The sequence below is a fragment of the Orycteropus afer genome, unplaced genomic scaffold (assembly GCF_000298275.1).
Source record: "Orycteropus afer afer isolate SDZICR_OR568_19922 unplaced genomic scaffold, OryAfe1.0 scaffold00036, whole genome shotgun sequence".
NCBI lineage: Eukaryota > Metazoa > Chordata > Mammalia > Tubulidentata > Orycteropodidae > Orycteropus > Orycteropus afer.
The window spans coordinates 1,625,835-1,650,601 of record NW_006921623.1 but is presented as its reverse complement, the minus strand read 5'-3'; the positions used below and the strand labels follow the sequence as shown (position 1 = coordinate 1,650,601).

At 49.4% G+C, this 24,767-nt stretch overlaps 1 protein-coding gene across 1 annotated transcript; it reads right to left on the bottom strand.

Annotated features, from left to right (window-relative positions):
* Positions 1–3,141: 3,141 nt before the first annotated feature.
* On the bottom strand, positions 3,142–22,292 carry USP2 (ubiquitin specific peptidase 2). The gene is made up of 12 exons (XM_007936426.2): positions 21,522–22,292; positions 7,312–7,362; positions 6,683–6,806; positions 5,421–5,532; positions 5,213–5,323; positions 5,047–5,111; positions 4,766–4,869; positions 4,597–4,677; positions 4,376–4,454; positions 3,804–3,911; positions 3,484–3,604; positions 3,142–3,229 (listed from the first exon to the last, which is right to left on the bottom strand). The coding sequence occupies exons 1-12, from the start codon at positions 22,290–22,292 to the stop codon at positions 3,142–3,144; spliced, it is 1,815 nt and encodes a 604-aa protein (XP_007934617.1).
* Positions 22,293–24,767: the final 2,475 nt, after the last annotated feature.

Sequence of the window (24,767 nt, the reverse complement as noted above, 5' to 3'; positions counted from 1 at the left end):
TGAGTGAACAATCCACCATTCGGCCTGGAGATCTTGGATTCGTCATTCGTTGGCGTCAACAGCCAGTATACTGCCTCCCAGCCTTGAGCTCCTCAGCCTCTGCAGCTGCGAGAGTCAGGAAAAGCCTCCAGCTTGACGTTTAATCCAGGAACTTCGGACTTGCCGGCTTCTATAAGTGGTGAGCTGTTTTCCTAAAAAATTTCTCCCTCTCTCTATATAAGCTTTACTGGTTTTGTTCCTCTAGAGAACCCAGTTTAACACACCAGTCTATTAATGGTTACCACGGATAGGAAGGAGGGGAAGGAGGCAGTCATTGCTTGAGGGCACTGAACTTCTGATGAGTGATGGAAAAATCTGGAAATGGATAGTGGTGATGAACAATATGATGAAAGTCATTAACGTCACTGAATTGTGCACGTAAAAAGTGCCAGAATGACAAATTTTTGTTATATATATGTGTGTGTGTATATACTTATGAGTACAGAGCTCTATTGGTGCAGTGGATAAGGCATTTGGCTGCTAATCAGGGCAGCAGTTCAAACCCACCAGCTGCTCCATGGAAGATGAAGCAATCTACTTCAGTAAAGATGTACAGCTTTAGAAACCCAATGGGAGTTGCTATGAGTTTGAATCAACTTGATGGCAGTGGATTTTATATATATATATACATACACACACACACGTGTATATATACCCACCAGCCACTACTCGGAAGGTTGGGCAATCTACTTCCATAGTGATAATGCTTTGGAAACACAAGGAGGGATCGCTATGAGTTGGATCCGGCTCAACGGCAGTGCTTTTGGTTTGATTTTATACATGTATACATGTACATATATACATAATAAAACCAAACTCACTGCTGTTGAGTCGGATCCAACTCATAGCAACCCTTCCGTGGGTTTCTGAGGCTGTATCACTATGGAAGCAGATTGCCCAATCTTCCTTTCGAGGAGTGGCTGGTGGGTATGAACTGCTAGCCTTCTGGTTAGCAGTCAAATGCCGTAGGCACTACGTCACCATAACTGCCCCCCCCACATACATGTGGTCACCACTGTTATAAAGAAAGGTATCCAACATAAAAAGGTAAAAAAGTAGGCTGCTTACTTAAAGAAATGTGTACTATATCTTAGGTGTGAAAATAGCATTCAGGTTATATAGGAGAATGCCCTTATTTTCAGAATATGCGTATTGAAGTATTCCTAAGTGGAGAAACGATATCTTACTCCTAAATGTTTTTGCCAAAAGAATATATAAACAAATGTGGTAAAATAAACTGGTGAATCTAAATGAAAAAAACAGTGTGTTGAAAATGTGTACTATTTCAGTTTTTTATAGAACTGAACATTTTATAAAGTAGGCAGTAAATTCCCGAACTTGGAATTTATAATCTGGTTAAAGTGGCAAAACATGCTAGGAGCTCTTGCTGGGTTTAAATCCCTCCCAAATCAAGATTCTGTCACTCATCAACTTATTTCTCAAAGCTATTATTTATTCTGTACAAGGTTCCACTGTACATCAGACCTTCTTCTACTCTTGCTTACACAGTAAACAAGTGTGCACCAGCCCTTTGGCTCAGGTTCACAGTTCTTCACTGGAGAAGGGTGGCAGGCCAGTTAAACTTAGGATGTTGATGTCTCTTTCCAAGAACCCAGGAATGCTCCAGGCTCCGAGGGGCACAAGCCAGGCCCAGCTGTGCGGATGTGCAAAGATGCACAGAGGTCCACGCCTTAGTGCTGAGCAATTTTACTCTCTAGGGCAGCAGAGTTTTGTCCAACTACTTAGAGCAAAAGCTCATGGGAGCGAATCATATGACTGAGGCAAGATGACCCAAAACACCCAGGCGCCAGTTCCCAGGGTAGGACTGAAGACCAATGCCAAGAGGCGCTGAGGGTCGGCAAGGGCATCCCTGAGAAACTCGGTCCAAAGGGCCTATGTCTAGGAGGCTATCAGGAGGCAGGAGGCAGGGTGAAATGGCAGGAAGGTCAGGGAGAAAAATGATGGTAAGAAGGGAATAAATTCAAGGTGAGAGCAGCTCTAGGAATAGGTGTGCTTGTGCTATCCTTCAAACAGCTGGGAAGTAGACCAGGGGTGGGTTAAGGAATTGGGCTGGAAGAACTCGATACACTATCGGAAGAAGTCTCCTTTTACCTATTTCCCTCTTCACCACTGCAATGCAAACCAAGCCAGGGGTTTAAGGGTATGACCCTGATTCCCCCCAGCAGTTCAGGACATGGCACTGGGGAAAAGGGAAGAGGCTGAGGGATATTTCAGGGAGGGCAGTTACCCCCTGGTCCCCAAATGCTATAAGGCACAATTCTTGGAGGCAACTAGATTCCATCCAAAACATTAAAAAAAAAAAAAAAAAAAACCCCAAAACCTTGTTAGATCCCAGGTCTACTGTGGCTGTGCTTGGGGCCTGACCAACACCCACCTAGCACACTAGGGGCTAGCATTAGAAAAGGTGTATCTGAAAACTTAAAAAAAAAAAGGCCAACACAACACTGCAGCTGTGAAAAGGTGTGAAGGAGAGCACCTCCAGTCTGAGAATTTGAGTGATGCAAATAGAGCTTGTTTCAAAATGTCCCCTAGTCTGTCCCTCTGGAGTTAGCAGCGTTAAGAGGGCTCTTGGCTCATGTGTGTTCTTTCTTTTGGACCAGTAAGCATGGTCGGGCCAAGATGGGGCGCTGGGCTCTCTTCCCGCAGAGCCAACATTTCCAGGCAGCGATCCTCCCTTCAGGCTCCAGAGGGCGCTATCTTCTCAAGAGGCGGGGGAACTGCAGACCACAGTGCAAGGACGAGGATCTTCTCCCCCACAGACCGTTGTTTATTACACACAGGAAAACACCACAAGCTTAACAAACGACAACAAGAGAAGCTGAGGAGCATGGTGCTGGCTCCGGTCTCCGCATCCTGTTGATCTTCCCCGTCAGGCCATGGCTCAGGAGCGCTTGGCTCCGTGCTTCAACCCTGACCAGGCTGCATTAACTCCTGCTCGGCACCTTTATTTTAGTTTATTTCTCTCTTATTTGTCAGTTTTTTTTTCTTTTTTTTTTTTTCTCTTTTTGGTCTTTTTAAAAAAAACAACTTTGGGTGTAGGATCACCATGGGAAAGGGAGAAAGGGATGTAGCTCCTAGCTGCTACATACGGGAGGGTGGACTGGCCAGTTCATAGAAGAGCAAATAGGCGTCGCTGGTGCGCACTTGGCTGGAGGACATAGGTGTGACGCTGTGGAGAGAGCAGGGCACAGTCAGAACGCTGCTGAGGGGAGGTCACTGGGGACACAGCCGAGTGAGCTTTAACTCCTCTACACACAAAGCCAACCTCTCTGCTTATTTCAGATTCTTTAAATGGGTGGCAGATTTATACATGTGACATTGTTGGGGTGTGGTGGTTTTTGTCTAGTCAAGGTGGAAGCCATACAGATAGGTGAGGTATAGGTGTCTGACAGCCTGGTGCCCCACCCAATACCTCTCTCTTACCTGGAGTCATTAAAAGTGTGCCATTCGCCTGTCACTGGACTCCGACAGTAGGCTGTGTAATGGCCACCCATGGTGGTTCCGGAGTGATTGGACACAGCATACAGGTTGTAAACAGCATGGTCTGGGGAAGAAATACAAGGTTTTAAGCCCCTGAGCCATTCTTTGCTCCTAAGTCCCCTCCTTCCTGCCTCTAATTCCCAATCTTTTCATAACTCAGTCTTTCATAGCTTCTTCCTGTCTGCCTCCTATCTGTGTCTTCAGACATCCATGCCTTGATCCTTCCCCTCCTGTATCTCTCCTTTCTGTTGAAAAATACTCACTGGTGTTTTCAGAGGCAAATTCTCTCAAGTCCAGGTCTCTTAGTGGAAAATTCACAAATGTTGTGAGCTTGCTGGTTCGTATCCTGGATTCTGAGAACCGCTTCAGATCTGGTGTTGATGTGAGTTAAGGACAAACAGGGTAGCAAGAATACAGTCAAGCTAAATGAGATGAGAGTCCCAAAAGGGCAAATGCACTTCTAAGGAAGCAGAAAAGCAGACAAGAGAAGGAAAAATCTAACAGGTTTCATTTTCCCCTACTCTCTTTACCCTCAAGGAGCTCTGGTGATACAGTGGTTAAAGCATTCGACTGCTAACCAAAAGGTTGGTTGTTTGAACCTACCAGCTGCTCTGTGGGACAAAGATGAGGTAGTCTGCTCCTATAAAGATTTATAGCCTTGGAAACCCTATGGGACAGTTCTATTCTGTCCTATACGGTGGTCACTGCGATTAAGAACTGACTCAATGACAGTGGGTTTTTTTTTGTTTTTTTGAGTTCACCCTCACCTTCTGGCTCCTTGTCATCAGTCACCCTCTAAAGACAAGATTCCTGCCTTGATGGATCATAAGGATACGGAGCACCAAGATCTTTGGGAACCTCTGGATGGAGAATTTCTTTATACATCGTTTTCTGGCTCGGCAGCGACAGCATGTCTGAAACACAAGACAAACTGAGCTTGAAAGGACTCAGCAAGGCCTGAACCCAGCAACTGACTCCTGGGCTGGATGTACAGTATCAGCATCTTACCCGGAGGGGTCACATGGAAATCTGCTCTATTATGGAAGGGCGACTTACTGGCTTTTCATCTCCATCAAGCACATCCTCTTTGGTGAAGAGTCTCATGCAGTCCATTAATGTCACCTCAGGGTAACCTCGCTGGGAGGGACAAAAGTAAACGTCAAAGGTCAGAGACATGAAAAGTTACGAGTGTGAGTTTCAAAAGTGGGGCAACAGGGGTATGTACCTTAGCAATTGGCAGTGAGAGGTCCCAGAAGGGATCAAAGACTGTTGAACAGTAACCACAATCTGTACATGTCAAGGAGCTCTTTAGCTGCCCAACAAAGAGATCTGGGGAGGAGACAGACATGAGATGCTTAGACATGGGGCAGTGAGCACACGGACAATGGGCAAAACAGTGTTCCCTGGGGGAAAGATTCTTGGATTCTTGGGACTTTTCATGTTCTTCTCAAGGAAAGCACAGGCTTTTTGACAGGCATTTCCGACATTGCCCATCCATGTACTCACCCCCAATCCGACTGTCTTCCCGTTCCAGGTATTTCCTCCACATCTGTCTCCCTTTCTCATCATCACTGGGAACCACAGGGAGGAAGAGAATTGGGTCAGAGTGCAAAGCATGATAAAAAAACTCAATTTCACAAAAGTTTTGCTTCCCCACAGCACTCTTACTTACGGAAGATGGTCGAGGTTCTCAGGGTTGGACTTAGGCCGCACCATCACTCGGTTCACTTCATTGTGGAGCCCATCCAGAAGAAAGCGAAGGAACTCCTGAGCATCCTGCTGACTAAGCCCAAGGAAAAGACAGTGAACACTATTGCGTCCCAAGAACCTGCTATTGCTGCCCACCTACCCTGGGGAGGACATATTCACAAGGCCCTTACTTATAGCCAACAAAGCGCGGCGCGTATCTCTGGATTTGGGTCTTGAACTCAGATGGGCTCACCACATCATTGGGGGATGAAGTCCATATGGTCTGGATTAGTTTTGCAAATTCTATTGGGAGGAGAGGGGAGAGGAGAGTGTGAGAGTGTGGAGGACAGATGAGATATTCAGTGTAAGAGACTAATACTAACCCAACAAAAAGTGCCAAAGAAAGAAAAATGGGAGGTACATAAAAAAGACAACTGCTAGTACAGCAAGAGGAGCCCTGGGGGCACAACGGTTAAGTGCTTGGCTGCTAACTGAACAACTGGCTGTTAAAACCTACCCACTAGCTCTGTGGGAGGAAGACCTGGTAACATGCTCTCATAAAGATTATAGGCAAGAAAGCTCCATGGAACATTCTACTCTGTCACACCAGGTCGCCATGAGTAACAATCGACTCGATGGCATCGAACAACAGCAACAGTACAGCAAGAGTAGAGTTGAAAAAGTGTCAAGGAGACTTTGGTGAGTAGCGACTGGGATCTTAAAAACTAGCAAGCTGCCATCTAGATGCAACGATGGGTCTCTCCTCGTCCAGAGCAAAGAAGAATGAAGAAAACCAAAATTCATGGAAACAATTAGTCCTAGTGACTGGTACACCATCTGATCTGCAGCCTATACAACTATGAGACCAGAAGAACTAGATGGTGTCCAGCTACCACTGTCATCCACTTAGAAGGGGATCTATGTAGGAGATCCTTGATAGAGAGGGAGAACAATGTGGAATAAAACTCAAAATCATTTGGAGAAAAAAGAAAAAAAAGGGGGGGGGGGAGACCAGGTTTGCTGGTCCAATAGAGCCTGGTGGAACCACTGATACTATGGCCCCTAGCTGCCTTTCAGGTCTGGAATTGAACCCACACCTGTGGTTGCCAGCCAAACAAAATACAGGCATATGAGTTAAACATTTACCTCAAGTAGATACACTCCTTGGAGAGAACAATCATGGGAGAAAGAAGGGCTGCTTATGCACAGGGAGACAGCTCAGGGGGCAGGAGTGTATGGAGGAATGGACATTGGGGAGAGGTAACTATGGGGAGGAAGTGGGAGGGGAGCTGTTACATTGTGGTAAACTGTGGTCAATGACATGAGACAAAGTATATGTGAACTGCTGTATGGAAAGTGAATTGCTCTGTAAATCTTCACCCAAATCACAATTAAAAAAAAAAAAAAAGTGTCAAGGAGGAAGCAGGATCATGTCCGTTGACCAGCTCCTCACCTTCCATCAGGGCTGTGTGTGCATTGCTGCTGTGGCTGAGATCACGCATGTAGAGCCTCTGGAGGCAGTAATCTCTCAACTCCCGGGTGTTGCTCAGGCACTGCAGAATCGAGTTCATGAAGCACTGCAACAGGCGACCCAGACTATCAGCAGGGGAGACAAGAGCCCTGTCCGGCATTTCTACTTACTTAGTACCAAAGGCTCTCTGGCTCGCCTGTCAATCCCAGAAATGAACCCTCCCACAGCTTCCAAGTTCCTCTTTTTCATAAGTGAAAGGAGTGAAGTTAGGCGAATTCCTACTATTGCACTGGTGACGTAACTGCCAATATACTACAGAGGTTTGCAAAAGGGTATAGGTGAGGTGGACAGAAGTGGAAAGTGATGAATGACCTTGAGGAGAAGGATCCAGGAAAGCAGCTAAGCTGACAGTTAAAAGGGCAACTTCTCTTCAGCAGGGGTTTCTTTAAGGGGAGGGAATGAGACAGAGCCTAGCAATTCCATGAAACACCTTACAGGAAGGGCAGGTACCAATTGGTCTGCAGGGTGTGGAGTCAGCTGGAGCAGGAGGGGACTCCGGTGAGATCTCCTGGGGGTAGTCTTAGGAAAGCAGTAGTCTGGGATGAACTCACCGTGTTGCCAAGGTTTCGAAGACCAGCCAGACCCTGGGCGCTTTTAGAATTCTGTAAGCAAAAAACATATGGCATATAAGGCTGAAGACAGAAAGGCTGGGCCTGTGCTAGGCTCTTATGCAACTTTCTGCCACTTGGAGCCATACGCATCAGCTACACATACTATCTGCTTCAACCTTAGTCTATGTACTTTATAGAAAAGAGGATTGAGGAACACCTGTAACAAAAATACTTTCCAGAGCTTTGCTTCCTTTCACTATCTATGTCCCCCCATTTTTATACTACACTCCATTCTCTTCCATAGTGGAGACTGAAGATTAGAACTAGAGACTAAGAATTCATATATTTGAGTACGTATTTGACTCCTGGCTACAGGAAATTTCAAGTCAGAAATCCAGGTGCTATCTTAAATGATCCTAGATGTCCAATATAGAAAACTGTCATGACAAACACTTCAAGGAGGTCTTAAAAAATGACAAAACACCTTTAACTGAGTTTAGATTCTTAGCTGGGAAAAACTCCTATCTGCCTGCCATTCCAAACTGCCAAGGACAGGTGGAATTCCTTCCAGCTGAGCTCAACTCCTAAGGGCTGATTATAGGCTGAGAGAATCCTCCCTGCCTGGCTCAAGTTTCAATATCCCCGACCAACCACTGGCTGGGAATCCTTGTGATGGCAGACTATGGCCAAGCAGAGGTAAGCATCTGCAGAAGGTGCCACTTTTGCTCTAGTCCCTATTGCGGAGGCTGGTGAGGGGGTTGGAGAGAGAACAGGTACTAGGCTGAGGACTCTATGCACTCTTTGTCAAGGTCTCTCGGCTAATCCTGGGCACACCTCCAAGAAGTCGGATAACCTAAGGACTTAAAGGGTTAAAGGAGCAGTTTTCCCATGAGTCTGCCACCCCCTCTCTCAGGGAGGGACCTGGAAGCAGGCAACTCTCGAGCAACACTGGCTGGGGTATGCGTGGGGCCAGCTCAACCCTGATCAGAACAGAAGCCTGAAATAACTCAGCTAAAATTACTCATGCCATGTGCTGACAGCCTCATAGCCTATGAGGCTGTCAGCAGCTCAGAGCCCATGGGGTTGTCAGCTCAAGGGGTGGGAGAGGGGAGACTGAGGGAGGGCTTTTCTTGAGAACTCCCCTGCTGACCCCACAAGAGAACCCCTTCCCTTACCAGGTCTAATACTACTAACAAGTGGGGAAGAAAACATACCCAGAAAATAACCCTGGTTAAATCTGCAGCCTGAGAGAAAGGCTAGGCAGCCGGTGGGCTATAAGCATCTTTAAAGAACTCTGCCAGGACTAGCAATACATGGTCTCAAAAACAAAATTTGAATCTTACCTTTCTGATAGTCTAAACCCTGATGTTCCAGTAAGAGGGCCAGAAACACATAATTCCCTGGGACAAAGACCTTATTGGCACTTTCAGGTAGACCTAGCTGGACCCTCATAGGGTGCAGCAAAACACTGCAGATGTCTCCATCAAAACTAAACATGAAAGCCTGCTTACAGCAGAAGACGTACTCTTACACCTATTTTTGGCACTGCTTTACTAGTTCTTAAGGAGTTCTGGTGATGTAGTGAGTAAGACATTCACTGCTAATCTGAAGGTCAGAGGTTCAAACCCACCAGCTGCTCCTTGGGAGGAAGATGAGGTAATCTAAGATTTATAGCCCTGGAAACCCAACGGGGGTAGTAGCTATGAGTCGGAATTGACTCGATAGCAGTGGCTTTGGTTTTTTGGTTTTTCAGTTCTTACCCCCTGTACCTCACACATTTGTCTAAACAGGCTGGAGAAACAAAGCCTTATTGTACTGGTGACCATGTCAGTGTCCACCAAAGTGGACCCTCGATGGAGGCAACAGCACTAACTGGGGTGGGGAACTGGGAAACTGGGGTCATTGTTCTACTGAGGCACTCCTGTGGTGCTTTACAAAGATGCTAACAACCTAACAGAGTGAAGGTCAAGAAAAACATGTTGTCGTCACTCATGGTTACTAGTCTCAAGAACCTAACCCTTCTATTGGCCTGGGAGTGGAAAGATGGGGAAGCTCCTTTGGGCACTGCTGGGACCCTTTGTTAGTTTTTGTTAGGGTGGAGGTCATGCCTTTGTCTAAAATTACCTGAGCTCAACCACTTGGCAATTTTTAAGCGCCCTGCATAAAAGGCTGCTGGACAGCATGAGCCAGGGAGTAGGAATGGGGGTGGGGGAGAATAGGGCTGCTTTATGCCCAGCCAGATATTCTTCTGTCATGAATAGGAAATCAGGAGCTCCAGGGAAAGTCAGCACTTTCCATTCCCGAGAAGAACAAAATGTCCCAGGAGTGACCTTTCTTATGGGAGAAAACAATCCTACCTCAGGGCTGACAGGGAGAGGCTAGAACTGGAGAAGTGGAGTGAGGGCCTGCCCAGCTAGGCTTCTACAGGGAGGGAAGGAAATGACTCCAGCTGTTAGGCTGGGGCTCATGTGTAAAGAGTTGAGAAAGTTTTGTCCAAGAACTTCCTTAGAATTAGCCACCAGCAAACCTAATTTTGACTTAGTAGCAATCACTGTTATAGAGAGTAAATGCCAGTTCTGTATCAGTAAACAGCATTCATTGCCAGTCAAGGGCCAGGTGGCTCACAAAGAGCCCTCTCTGGGTTAATTCGAAGGCAACATCTGCGCATAGGGGCCATAAGGAAGACCAACAGAGGTTTGTTCCTTCACACACAAGACCCCAGCAAGGGCTTTCCTGCTTACTTCACCTGTGCCGTGAGGGTCAGCTATAAGTCCTGGATGCAGCCAAGGAGACTAGTGTGGCCCTGGCACCAGGCAATGCACGCACTGCCAACACGAGATCTGGTGCCTGTTACATAAGACCTGTCAAACTCTTGCCCCTTCTCCCTTCCTCAAGGGGGCAGCGCCCAGCCTGTAGTCCTAGCATTACTCTGAGATGTCTACCTCACCTGAGAAATCCATTGTCCACTTAGCAGAACTAGAAACGAGTGGAAAGGAAAGGGAAGTTCTCCTTTCATCTGTCTGCAACTCCTCTGCCCTTCACAGGGTCAAGAGTCCCCTGTTACCAAGCCCTAGAGCCCTTCGGGAACAGTAAGAGGGGAGGCAGTCTTTCTTGCTACGTTTTGGCCTTGAAGGAGTCACACCCGCAGAATCCAGTGTGCTGTCCGTCCCCTCACACACGGAGAACTAGTCAAGGTTACGCTTTCCTGCACCTGTCCTGATAGGTGCCAGGAATTAAGAGCCACCTGGTGTCGGGGTCACAGGAGGGCAGGAAAAGGTAAGGATACTCCAGGGACTCGGGGCTGGGACCTCAACAAGGGGAGGGTGCCGCGAGTAGGCATGAGATCACCTGGGGAGGGGGCATTCCTTGCCGGGAGACCCTGGGAAAGGAGGGATGGGGGCTGGGAAGAATCCGTCCCCGAGTCTACCGGCGCGAGGCCGACCGGTGGAGGAAGCGCCCCGGGGAGGAGGCAAGTCCCCGGGTCCGCGGCGTAGGGGTCCCGGAAAAGGGTCCCGCGTACCTTGGCTTTGTTGAGCAGGAGCCCCACGAAGGTGGACAGCAGCAGGGAGGGGGAGAGAGGGGAGCGCGGCCGTAGTTCCTTGGCGAGGGCGGGAAAGGGGGCCGCGGGGGGCTCTTCGGGCAGGGTCACGGTGTACGAGGTGCGCATGCTGGGGAGCGGGCGGCGGGCTTGGCCCCACACCTAACGTTGGCTAAAGGGGCACGGGGGTGTCCTCGCGCAGTTCCACAGCCCAGACGCCAAGGCCGGCCAGGCCACACAGAGCACAGTCCACGGCGCCCGGCGGTAACTGCTACCGGGGCCCGAGCGCACGCTTCTCCTGGCTCGCGAGACCCTCTCGCCTCAACCTCCACGGCGCGCACCGCCAACCTCCCCGGTACCGGGCTCTCGCGCTCCCGCAGACGGGCGGCCCCGAGGGCGACTAGGGCAGCGCAACGTCAGCGCCGGGGGCGGGGCGCCGCCTCTGGCTCCGCCCCCACCCCTTCGGGCGCCGGCTGCCGCTAGGGAACCCAGGCTGCCCAGCGGGTCCCGCCCCTTGCGATCCGCAGGCCTGCTGACCCCCTGCCAGGCCAGCTTGTCTCCAAGAGTTGCCGGCCCCGGGAGGCAAGACCGGAACGCGGAGCCCAATACTAACTTTGGAGTTGGGACTCTGGAGAAATTAGTTTTGGGGTCCGCAGAGGACACATCTCCAAGATTGTCAGCGGGGTGAGCGTCCAGCAGGGCAGCACGCAGTTCCTAACTTTTGAGGCTGCAGAACATTTTGGGAACCTGATGAAAAATCTGTATTCTCTTCAGGGAAAAATGCACAAACGTGCAAACTTTTTGTGTAACTCTCAGGAGGTCCTTAGACTCTCAGGCCTAGTGCCTAAGCCATCTGACTGCAAACCAGAAGGCTGGAGGTTCAAACCCACCAGCCACTCCTTGGAAGGAAGGTTGGGCAATCTACTTCCACAGTGATACCGCCTCGGAAACCCAAGAAGGGGTCGTGATGAGTGGGATCCGACTTCACGGCAGTGAGTTTGGTTTGGGTTGGTTTAGACCCTGTGAAGCTCAACATCCACAAGGTCTGAGGGGGTTGGCAGGCCCACGTTAAGATGATCTTTTTCATGGCTCTGGAACTAAGCCTTCTATTCCCCCTAGTTCTAGTCTGGCACCAGTACCTTGCCCCCTTTTTATCTAGAGCCAACACTCATATTTTATAAGGTACACAAGGTCATCTTTCCTGTTGGACCCAGCAAAGAACATTTTCTGGCCTTTTCTAACCAATTACACAACTCTCTCTCTCTCTCATATGGAATCTCAAATTTTGATGTGTTTTCGGAGGTGGAAGCAAGGAACAGAATAGCGAGGAAGCAGATGCTCAGCTGGCATGGGCGTGAGTGTACTACTCTGGCCCTAATGGCTACAATGCTTCAGGACTGGGGGGGGTGGTCTTTGAGTTTTGTTTTTGAGACTCTATCCCCCATCACCTATCTGCCTGCAGGAATCTGCCTAGAGAAAGTATCTTGTTTGGAGCTTGCTGGTTATTTTTAGCCAGTATTTTTAGCATTTAAAAATACTCAGAGAGGCTGCAGTGTGTGCTGTTACTCATCTGTGGGCTCCTTCTGTTCCTCTTGGCATGCTCATCCTCGCATACACACGCGCACTGCACACATGACCACAGCCACATGAGGAAGGTCTGGGACACATGTATGGGCTATACCCTAGGCCACCCACAAAACAACAACTTTGTGCTAATGAGAGGAGAGCAGGGAGGTTGCCCCAAGTGTGGCAGCAGTGGTGGTGGGAGGAGTGGCTGAGGGCATTGTGCACTAAGCAGTGTTAGGAGGGGCCATCTCCACAGTCACTGCCCTCACCCAGACTTGGACCAAACATGGACCCTGGACAAACTGTAACAGACTTTTCTCCAGGTTTCCCTTTTACCAGCTACATCCTTTCCAAGCTAGTCCTACACTGTTTGTGGCAATGTTTGTTCTTTTGTGCTGTTTTGATCACATCACTCTTCTCCCCTGACACAGCTAGAGCACCTGACTCTTGAATCCAGTCCAAAAGCCACAGGTGGCCCTGTTTGTAGGGTCGTCCACAGGCTCTTTCCACCCTCTCTCTTCTGTAGTAGTCTTCCCTGCTCCTAACCAACCTGCTCTTATTCTAGGCTTTAAACCAAACCAGACCCACTGCCATTGAGTCAATTCTGACTCACAGTGACCCCCACTGGGTTTCCAAGTCTGTAAATCTTTACAGCAGTAGATTGCTTCATCTTCCTCCTGTGGAGCAGCTGGTAGATTTGAACTGCCGACCTTCTGCTTAGCAGTCAAAGCCATACCCACTATGCCACCAGAGCTCCTTATCCTCTGCTTTAGCACTTGATTTCTCTCACTAAAAAACAAAACTACCACTGAGTAAACACTTATTAAATGCCAGGCACTGGGCTAAGTGCTTTATATATATTATCTCAGTTAATTTTCATAATATAATGACATAGTATCTCTATTTTATAGATGAAAATCCTTAAGCCCAGAGAGGCCAAGTGACTTGCCAAAACCACAAAGCTAATAAATGACAGTGTGGGGCTTTGAATGCACACCTGTCATATACCAAAAGCCATGCTTTCAATAGCTATTAAGAAATCCCGGAATGCTCTTCCTACTCCCTGCCGAATACCTTGTAAATTCTGCTCCAAACTCACCTATTCCACAAAGCCTTCCCTAATTAACCCCACCCAGCTCTAAATACCCCATAACTGCATTGCCTCAGTCTGCTAGCATTCAGTTTACACTATATTAATTTATCTTAATATGTTTATCTTTGGTTTATAAGTGTCTCTAAGTCGTTTGTAAATACTCTTTGATTGTGTGTGGGTTGTCTTGATTGTGCCACTGCATGGAACCTCCTCAAGGACAAGGTTGTGAGTTCCCTTAGTGGGTGCTTGATAAATGGGCTGATCTCATCTATAGACAGGCTCTGCTGGGACCCTGGAAATCCCCTTGAGCCTCAGTGTGGGGTGTGAGTCTGGTCGTACATGAGAGCAACCTCACTGTAGCATCCAGTCATTTCCTTGTGATTTAGATCCAATAGATCTGAGCACACCCATTCCAGGCCATCTTGGAATTCCACCTGCACTTTCTCACCCTCTTCCTGGGATGCAGAAGGTTAGGGAGGTCCAGATGGGGACAACTCCTGTGCAGGAGCTCTTTGAGAAGTCTGGGGCCAAGGGGAAAAATTCACAGGGTCCAGCTGGGTCAGGCAGGTCTGACTGCTTCAGGACACGGCCAACAAAGAACAACTGTGGCTCATTCTCTGCTACCCAAGCCCCCCTGAGCCCCTTTCTCCCTACTGCTGTTTCTGGAAGCCTATGGGTACAAAGGCTACGGTCTTCTGGGATTCAAATTTGGCTCTGGCTCCGTGACTCTGTGCCTCAAATACATGGAGTATATCTGAGCTGGGCTGATTCCTGCAGCTGGAGATGGTCATTTCTCAGAGCCTGGGCTTGGCCTGTGTCCTGTTAGGTAAGTGGTTTTCTTCACCTCATATTCTTCCTGGCACAGGTTGGAGGATAAATAAATTAAAGTCAGGGTTAACTCTGTGAAGGCCAAGACTGAGAGTCTCCCACATCCTCAGATTTTAGTGGGAAATTTGGCCTGGGGTTTGTCAACGCTGCCTATGCCCAGGCAAACGCTTCCAGCATGCATCTGCTGCTACCACTGCAAACTAGCAGACTGGTGGACTCACTGACAGATGGCAGGACTCTGGGATGAAAGTGTAGGGGCTATGGTCCTTGTTAGGGGCTGGGCTTATGGATTCCTGGCTTTCAGCCCCAGGTGCACCTTGAAGAGGGCGGGTCAGTCTGCCCAACCTGACCTGCCGTAGAATGCTCTGCTCCCCTGCATTGTTCATTACTTGGACTGTAAGTGGGAGGAAGCTCTGTACTCCTGTGAGTCCCAGGGCAGTCTGGTCTGAACCAGCTGGATACCAGAAGCCTACACATTTCCCTACTTCCGGGGTACCAGTTTTATACATCCATTGAGGTGAGAGGGTACAAAGAGGCCACATGAGTGGCTGTGAGTTCTGAACATGATGTTCATTGCTGAAGCCTATGGTCAGTGGAGCGGCTCCCCCAGGGGCAGGGAACATTCTTCCAGGCTTGGATGAACTTCTGCTTTGCTGAGCCCCGCCTCAGCACGACATTAACTCATTAAGACATTCTGGAGGGCTGGGCATGGGGGAGGCTGCAAAGAGGATGGAACTGGGAGCACTGATTGAGAAAACAGCCTGGGTCAGGCAGCACCAAGGCCACCAGCCAGGCCACAGGCCACAGGCCACAGCTGGTCTTCAAGGGATGGAAGGATCAGTGTTGTGCTGGCTTTAGTCACAAACCACAAACAATTGTTCTTTCCTTCTCAGCAGCTAGTATTGGTCCTGCCTCAGGACCCCTCTAGCTGAAGGTCTCCTCTGGGTGACCTTCCTATGTTGTTAACGTAGGTTCAAATCAAACCTGTCGGGAAGCTCTATCTTCTCTGGAAGGCTGAGTGAGGGGAGGGTGGGTTGTGTGAAGACAGGCCCCAGGGTCTCAGGCTGCCTGCCAGGCTGGATAAATAAGACAGAGTGAGAAGGTAAGGGACAAGAGAGGAAGGTCACATTTCTCACCCAGGAGCTCTCAGGCAGCCTCAGCTGTCCTCAGCTTGGGCTCTTTGGAGTAACCCCCCCTCCCTCACTGCAGGGCAGCTTTCAAGTCCAAAGTCCCACCCCAGAAAAAAGTCACATGATCTAAGCTTATATAATCTCACTGTCACTAAACAGCTGGAACCCAGCGCCTGGGGAGATGAGTCACCAGTCCCAGTTGCAAATAGGACCCAGGTACTCTGGCTCCCAGATCCTTTGGTCCTAGAAACAGGTCCCAGAGCAGAGGGCAAGGAACTGTGTAGGGGGGAGAATAGGCTGGGCTAGGTGCTGAGCCATATCCAGGGAGCAGGTGCCCAGCCTGGTGATTGTGCTCTGGAGGGCCCTGGGCCAACCCCAGGCTCTTCCTGGGGAGAGGAGAGGTGGCCTGGGCTGGGTGGGGCAGGCCCAATGCCAGGGCTGGGGAGGGAGCAGCTGGAGGGGGTGGAGCGGAGGAGGATTAGGATTGTAGGGGTTAAAGCACAGCCCTGGCAGGGCTCAGTGGGAACAGCTTGTCCTTCCATAGGCCCTGGGAACAGGAGAGGTGGGGTGGAGGGGGTGAGATGACGTGCGGGGTGTTGGGTACTCAGGCTCCCAGCTCTCTGCAGGGCCAAGCCACCTGGGCTGGCTTGGAGTCCCCATGGGGGTAGTGAAAGCTTTTTTCCCCACTAGTTCTGGATCATCACATCCCTCCTCATCGCTATGCATTTTAAGCAAGAGGTAGAGACTCAGGGCAGGCCATCATTATCTTATCACCCCTCCTGGGCTGGCATTTTGTAGATGCTTATGCAAGCATGGAGGAGCCCTGGTGGTACAGTGGTTAAACAAGTGCTTGGCTGCTAACTGAAGGGTCAGTGGTTCAAACCCACCAGCTGCTCTGTGGGAGAAAGATGTGGCAGTCTGCTTTCTTAAAGATTGATGGCTTTGGAAACCCATGGGGCAGTTCTACTCAGTATTGACTCCATAGCAGTGAGTTGGGGTATGCAAGCATGGGGGAGGTATTCAGAACTCATGCCCCCTCCCCCAGTTCTTGGTCTTGTTATCAGGAGGGACCAGTCCTCAGAGAAGGATACCATGCTTGGTAAAGTAGAGGGTCAGTGAAAAAGGGGAAGCCCCTCAACAAGATGGATTGACACAATAGCAGCAACAATGGACTCAAGCATAGCAAGGATTGTGAGGATGGCACAGGACTAGACAGTGTTTCATTCTGTTGTACTTAGGGTTGCTTGATGGCACCTAACAACAACAACCCCCAGTTCTTTACTCATGTTCAGCTGAGTCTGTGCTATTCCAAGTTCATGCTGGCTGTTAGTATTAATGAGAGGAATTGCGTCTGGTTAGAACTGTTCTACTTCCTCGTGGAAGCCAGCTGTGGACCTCCCTTTATTAAAAGTGTGAGCTGTAGTTCAAGTTGGCTAGCTACCCAGAGAGCCGGTCTGCCCTAAAGGATCATGGAGGAGTCAAACTCCATCAGACCCTGCCACACTTTCTCTGTTCCTCCCACAGGGGGGCCCCTCCCCACTCTCATCTCCTCTTGGATCTGACCTACCATACGCTCCTTTTCTAGCAATTTCCTTTTTCCCCTTAAGTTGAAATTAATCATTCCGTAGTTTTTTACTGGCTTTGGGCTCATCCGTATCTATTATTTGCTTTGAGTCTCATAACATTGCTGTGACGTGGGTAGGGCAGGCATGATCACTCCCTTTTATAGATGAGGAAATACAACACAGCTCAGATGTTAGGTGTGCAAGGTTAAAGAGGTAAACTATTCCAACGGTCACAAGCGGCCCATCCCAGCCTTGGACGACCTCTCCCTTCTCCCACCCCCATGGCACTTAACAACACTCAGGGCTGCCCCCTCTTGCAGCTATTTAAGACCTTATTTCCCCAAATTGATTACGAATGCTTGCTGGGCAAGCACCCTGGCTCACACATCTCCTGCCTCCCATAGCACCTGGAAGGGTTCAAGGAGAACTAACATTATTGAATGCTGACTGTATGCCATTCACTTACACACACATTGCCTTTTGATTCCTCATGATAATCTACGAAGTGGGAACTGTTCTCTCATTAAAAAAAAAAAGAAAAAGAAAAAACTGCTGCCATCAGTCAACTCTGACTCATAGCCACCCTATAGGACAGACTAAGGTTTCCAAGGCTAAAATCTTTATGGAAGCAGACTGCACATCTTTCTCCCACGGAGCGGCTGGTGGGTTTGAACCAGTGACTTTTTTGTTTGCAGCTGAGCACTTTAACCGCTGCACCACTGGGGATCTTTGCTTTAATTACAGAGGAGGAAGCGGGTTCAGAAGTTCAGGAGCTTATCTGAGGTTGGTCACACTGCTAGTAAGCTGTGTGAATGAATGTATGAAGGAGAAGAGAAGATAGTATACGGAGATATGAAAGGAAGCAGGACTCTGTTTTACAACGAAGTGGTCCAGGCCCCCTGTGCTGGCTTGTCCTTACCTGGGCAAGATGCAGTCAGCTCCAGGAAGTGAGAGTGAGAGTGGTGAGCAGAGAGCTGGGAAGGTTAAAGAAGGGTCTCACAATGTTGACCCATGAGGGACCTCTCACGCCTGGTATTTCCTTGAACATGAGCTCCAGGTGAAAATGAGCCCAATGGTAGGGACATTACTAGTCACTTAACTGGTGTGCTGTGAGTTGCCTCTGGTTGGGAGGAGGGAAGGATGTTAGAGTGGCTGATTTTGCCCCAGGGTGATCTGTCACTCCTCTGCAGTGCTTACACAAAATGGAAAAACTGCCCAAACCTGGGGTGAGAACAGGTTGGAGGTGGAGATAGCACTGTGGGCTATGGAAGACTCCAGGGAGGGTGAGATACACTTCTGTGGAGGAGACTGAGGGCATTCCAATGGAATGTGACCAGCCGTAAAGGAGGAGGACCCCACCCCACCACTGGCACCGAGGGTGGGTCTACAAACCTTAGCATTTATCAAGATCACCCGAATAGCTTGTTAAAAGGGCAGATTGCCTGGAGTCTGATTCAGGGGGTCTGGGTGAGGCCCAGGCTTCTAGATTGCTAAATTGTGCAGGTGATTCTGATACAGGGAATTTGCAGACCCCACTTTGAGAAAACAATGCTTATCATCCAGAATCTTTGTCTTCTGGGCAATGGGAGGGAGTCCCTTTAGAGGCCCCCAGGACTGAGGGTCACTTTCAATTGCCCCCGGGATGAGCAACACCAGAGATGTCACCCTCCACTCCAAGCACAGCACACGCCCCTCCAAGAGCACGGAGTCTTCTCCCATGCTAGCTTTCCTCTCCCATTCCTCTTCTATACTAACCTTCCAGTGTAGCCAATCCTGCCTTGTCAGGGTCTGAATGTTCTGGGAGGCCCCAACTTTTGTATCTCCCATGATGTTTCACAAGTGGCCCAGCGAGGCCAAGACTCTCTTAAGTAATGCTATCAAAATTGTCCTCTAGGGACTTTTAATTACGACAAGCTTCAAGGTCTGTTACCCCTGCCCCATCCCTCGGTCCTGAGCCCCTAGTCCATTTGTCTGGGCAAGCCCCCTAAGCAGCTGGTGTTTCCAAAAGCAAACGCCCTAGGAATAGGGAAAGTGTACATAAAGAAATGGGGCAGATGTCAACAAAAGAACAGATAACCAAACTATGGTACATACACACAGTGGAATACTACACAACACTAAAGAATAATGTAGAATCTGTGAAACATAGCATAATGTGGATGAACTTGGAGAACATTATGCTGAGTGAAATAAGTCAATCACAGAAGGACAAATATTGTAGTAGGAAAGGCAAGGAAAGTTTTATATATGGAAGGAAACTGTCTTTGTTTATCACCAGGGATGGAAGGGGAGAGAACATTGCTAGATAGATAGAGACAAGTATTGACTGGGGCGAAGAGAAGGGCAATATACCAAAAGGAAGTGACCAACACAATCACTCTAAGATAAAGGAAGACACAGAGAGGTGCACAAGAGGTATAGAGAACAGAGATAAACCCCTTTGCATATATAATATTGTGTTATCAGTGATGAGAAACATTAATCTATGGGTAAATAGATGGGTAGTCAAGCTGAATGATCAAGTATGTCTAGGCAAAAGAGAATATACCTATACATATATAATAAGGTTAGCAGACAATATTTTTACATATATATTTGTATGTAAATACAAATGTCCATATAACTAGAACTAACAGGGCAAAGTTATGATAACTTCTTAGGCACAGTCAACCACTCTGACAAGTGAGTTGGTGGACCTGTGGGCTTAGGACCATGGGCACAGGGGACATCAAGCTCCACTGGCATAACATACTACACATAAACATTGTTATGCATCCTATTTTGGTGAGTAGCAACTGGGGTATTAAAAGCTTGCAAGCGGCCATCTAGATGCAACAATGGCTCTCTCCTCCTCCAGAGAGAGCAAAGAAGAATGAAGAAAACCAAAGATGCATGGAAACAATTAGTCCAAGGAACTAGTGGACCATGTGAACCTCAGTCCATATGACCATGAGACCAAAAGAACTAGATGGTGCCCAGCTACCACTGTCAACCACTGCGAAAGGGATCAGTGCAGGAGATCCTGGAGAGAGTGGGAGAAAAATGAGGAAAAAAGCTCAAAATCATTGAAAAAAAAAAAAAAGCCCCCTAAGCAGCATTAAAAAAAAAAAAAAAAAAAAAGACCAGGAAAGACCAGGTTTACTGGTCTGATAGAGGCTGGTAAGACCCCCCGTGACTATGGCCCCTAGTTACCCTTCAGGTGTAAAATTGAACTCACTCCCCTGGCTTCCAGCCAAATAATAGACAGGCATGTAGTGTGAACATTTACAGTAGGTAGATACACTCCTTAGAATGATCAATCATGGGAGAACAGAAGGGCAGTATTTGCACAGGGAGATACCTCAGGGGGCAGGAATGCATAGGAAAGAAGGACACAGGGAAGAGGTAACTACAGAGAGGAAGTGGGAAGAGAGCTGTTACATTGTGGAGAATTGCAGTCAATGTCATAAAACAATGTGTATGAACTGCTGTATGGAAAATGAATTTGTAAACTTTCACCCAAATCACAATAAAGATTTTTTTTTTTTTAAGTCATGGGGCAAGTACAACACTCAACCCTCTTGCTGATATGCTTGTCTGTCCACCCACCCACACACCCATCTATCCATCATCCATTCATCTCTCTATCCTTCCATTCTTCCATTCATGCAATCAGCAGGTCAGCTGAGTTCTGTGCTATGCTATGCTGAGACATGGTTGAGGGATCTTGAGATAAGACATGATTTTTGTCTCATCCTCTGGGAGCTCTCCACCTAATGGGTACACTGATAACTACAGAAAAGATACAATGTGCAAGTGAGGCCATGTCAGCCCTTGGTCAGGCTCCCTTGTTCCAGCCCAATGAGGGCTGCAATATAGAGGTACTGTCTAAACAAAAATTTCTCCATCATTTTCCCCAAAGACCCATAAGTACTTCTTTCCAAACATACCAGTTCTGAGCCAGCTACTGCTGGTCAGGGGAGAGTCCCTCGTCCCTGATGCCTTATGCCCAAATGATAACCCTGGTCTCCAGGCTGGGGATAAAAGCCTGAGCCAGAGGAGAGACCCAATCAGATCAGGGAGGCCCATCTTGCCACAGGGAGCACCGGTGGTCTGGGAGACCCAGCGTCTAGCTAGCCCAGGACAGGGCAGAGCTTGCAGTGGCCCCAGGTATGTCAGGTGGAAAAGGCTAAGGTAAGGACAGCAGTGTGTGTAGGGGGTGCACAGCATTCCCCAAAGCATTGCTGGATGGCCCTGGAGCACACAGGTCCTGAAGTGGGTTTCCTAGGAGATCTGGAAAGCCCCTCCCCCAGGTGCGGCTCTGTGAGGGCACCAGATCTACTGAGATGACATCACTTGCCTCCTCTTGGGCTGCAGGGGCACAGCCATGAGGATTGGGAAACAGACCTCTGCCATAGTTTATCAGTTAAACTGGGAGTCCTAATCTTGGCTATTCTACATCAGTAGCTCCCTCCCCAGCCCATCACCTGGGTCCCCAAGAGTAAACTCACCATGGTGTCTCGCCCTGGGGAGCTGGAGCGGCTGGGTCCAGGGGTCTGGCTCTTGCCCTTCTCCCACAGAGTATAGCGGCCACTGGGTCGGTAGGTGGGGCTGAGGACTTCAGGGACTCGGGAGGGAGGGACCTGGGTGGACACCTGAGGCGTGCTGCCCTTGCGACCATAGTTCTCCAGATAGTCGGCCAGGTACTCAGAGCGGCTCGCTGCCTGGTACAGGCCCTGCAGGGCACACAGTTCCTTGCGCGTGCGGGCCAGCATGGGGCTCCGGCCCAAGTTCCCTGGGTCTATCCGGTAGCTATCTGAGGTCCTGAGGCTGGAAAAATCCCGGACCAGGTCTGAGTGGCTGTTGGATTTCTTCTGGGTCAGGGTTATTCCCTGGTCGTGAGCGTTCATGGGCAAGTAGCTGAGAGAGTTGCTGTTCACTCCATAAGGTAATCCACTGCCCCCGCTAAGTCCACTCCCTGAAGGCCACTCAGTGCCCCTGGTCTGGCTGTCCTCCCGCTTACTACCCCCAATGTCAGGTCTCAGCAGGGGGCGGCCCCGGTCATAGTCCAGGATAGAAGAGGGACCATAGGTACGGGGTCGGGCAAGGAAGCTGGAGGAGGGCCCCGGCTTGAAACCAAGCTTATCCTTCTCCAGGAAGGAGGCAGTGAGGTTGGCCCCATAGGAGGAGGTGTAGGTGCCATAGCCCGATTTGGCATAAGGGGCATCTGTGTAGCGGGCCGATTCTGTGTAGCGCTTCAGGGTGGAGGAGAGCTGGGACATCCTTCAGGGTGGCACTCAGAGGGGACTGGGAGCCTCATGGGCTGAAAGACAAGGAAAGCAGTTGTCAAAGAGCCCTGCCAGGTGTACCTGCTCTCTCTCTCCAGCTGGTCCAGAACCTTAGATCTCAACCAGCGACCACACAGTACATCTATCTCTACAGGAAGCTGGCATGATGCTGAGAAACTCCTACATGCATACATGTACACACATGCACACAGCACAAGAGATGAGCCTGGCTTTTACAAACCACACAGTACATCCTGCTCACTCTAAGTACTTCCCTCAAATATGCAGCTGGCACACAGAGACTACCCTATCTCTGCAGCCCGCAAAACCAGCAAAATATTTCAGTCCAAATGCCATCTGGTTCCTCTCCTCAACTTCTCCTGCGTTGAGGGGATGCCACTACCCTCACCCACTGCACTGACAATGCTGGACATTTCAAGAGTATGGCCAGCTTCCCTCCTATGGGCCTCTCTTCTGAGTTAACTCATGGGGAGAGCAGGAATGTTTTTGGAATCACACAGAACGTTTGAGCTGGAATGGCCTTAGAATCATTTGGTCAGATCCCTCGTGAGGAAAAGGCAGCTCATGAGAGGAAGCAGTGAGGGGAGCAGTAGAGGTGGGGGAGGCAGCTGTAAAGAGGGGGTTGAACTCCACCTCCAGGTTCCACCCCAGAGTGCTTCTCTGGACAAAGGTCACCTGCTGCTTGGTCCACTGGTGAGGGAATGCTTGTGTGATAGAACCTACCCTCTTCACTGAGTTAAGCCTTCTGCTCTAAATGAGTTTAGGACCCCAGAGGTTCCCCCACTGTCACCCTTCCCAAATGGCTAAGGTACTGGACTTGTGCAAAGGGATCCCCCTAGAGGCCAACATCTTGCACTGCAGGTGGCTCTCCCTGACTCCTCATTCTTGCATCTGAGGTGGGTCTGGTGAAGGAACACACATTATCAAGGTGGCACTTCGAGAGCCGTAAGAGATCATCCATTTTCACCTCTTTGTTGTACAGAAAACTGATGATTCGCCCAAGGCGACATAGTAGCAGAGCCTGGAATCCAGCTCCCAGATTTCCACTTTGCCTTTATTTACTCCTCCTCATCTAATTTAAGCTCAGTTGGGAGCCCCAGAGCCCTTCCATCACCCTAAAAGTGCAGGCTGTGTCTACAAGGGAGCTTTGGAGAGGGGAACTGAAGCACATGAAACACTGGGAGGATTATCAGGACCAGAGCCTTTTGCTGGAGGAGGTTCCTGAGGGGGGCTGATATTTTGGGGACGACCTCCAGGACTCCCAGAGCTGTGTATGCAGGTGCTGGTTTTGGCTCAGCCCTGTGGCCCAGTAGCTGGGTGATTTTGCCCTAGTCATTTAACTTCTCTGAGCTTCAATTTCCTCACCTGTAAAATGAGTATCATCATAATCATCATCACGGTTCCTACCTCACAGGGCTGTTGTCAGGAATAAATGGGATAATAACACGTGAAAGCACTTGACAATAACAATGGTTATCATCTCCCTTGCTCCTGACTGGCTGTAGGCTCCTCCCTTTGCAGATCTGTAATAATGTCAGGGCTGGGCAGCTTTGGACCTCAGCCCCGGGGGACTCAAGCTTCCCTCTGCACCCCCTCAAGATCATTGAGCAGTAGGCAGACATCTAGTCGTTCAGCAGACACTGGCTTGGGCAGCCCACAGTCTTCCCTAGGCTGGCATTCCAGCCCATTAGGCAGAGAGGGGCTGGTGCCAAGCTCCAAATGCTTGGCAGAGAACTCTAGAAACCCAGTCCACACAATGCTTGGGATAGGTCTGGAGTGGGAGACCAGCAGGTGGCAATTCCATATCAGCCCCAGAACAGCACTTCTGGGCCCTGCCAGAAACCTCCAGTGTTTTCTAGTCCGGGCTGAAGCAGAAAAGCTTGGTCCATGCTTACTATCTCCCTTTTCCCACCTGGCGCTGGGACCACTACTCTTCAGATATGCTCTCTTGACCACCAGGCTTCCACCTCCAGCACAACTTTCATACCATTTTAGGAAAAGGTACCTGGAAAGGTTAAAAAGAAACCACAAACTTCTCCCCTATTTATTCAGCTTCTAGGGGCACAGAGAAGGGAAAGAGTGAAGGCTATGGAAGGTGTGGGAGAGAGACAGAGGCTCAGAGTCCTGCTCTATTTCACTTTGGAGAACTCCCATCAATAATTCAAAGTCAAAGAGACTCCAGGTCTCAGGAGCTGGGCTCTGGGACACAGAGCAGCCAGTCACCCCCTAAGCCAAGAGCTCCTGGTTCCTCCCACAGCTCTAACTGCCCCCCACCCCCCGGGCACACCAAGGCTCACAGGGAATTGGTATTCTCCAGGCAGTGCCCCAAGCTGGTGACCTCTCTTGGCCCTGCTAATGACGCAGAAGTGCTGGGGCCAAGCAAGGTATAGCAGAGAGAGACAGAAAGCCTTGAGAGGGCCAGAAGGAGCCCTGGGAAGGGTTGGGGGC

Bases quoted from the DNA above. Each gene is read 5' to 3' on its own strand.
- USP2 (XM_007936426.2), bottom strand. From the start codon at position 22,292: ATGTCCCAGCTCTCCTCCACCCTGAAGCGCTACACAGAATCGGCCCGC. The intron at 5,112-5,212 runs GTAAGTAAGAGT...TGTGGTTCCCAG, and splicing joins GAGAACCTCGACCATCTTCC to TGATGATGAGAAAGGGAGAC. The intron at 3,230-3,483 runs GTAAGAGAGAGG...CTCTCTCCACAG, and splicing joins CACACTTTTAATGACTCCAG to CGTCACACCTATGTCCTCCA.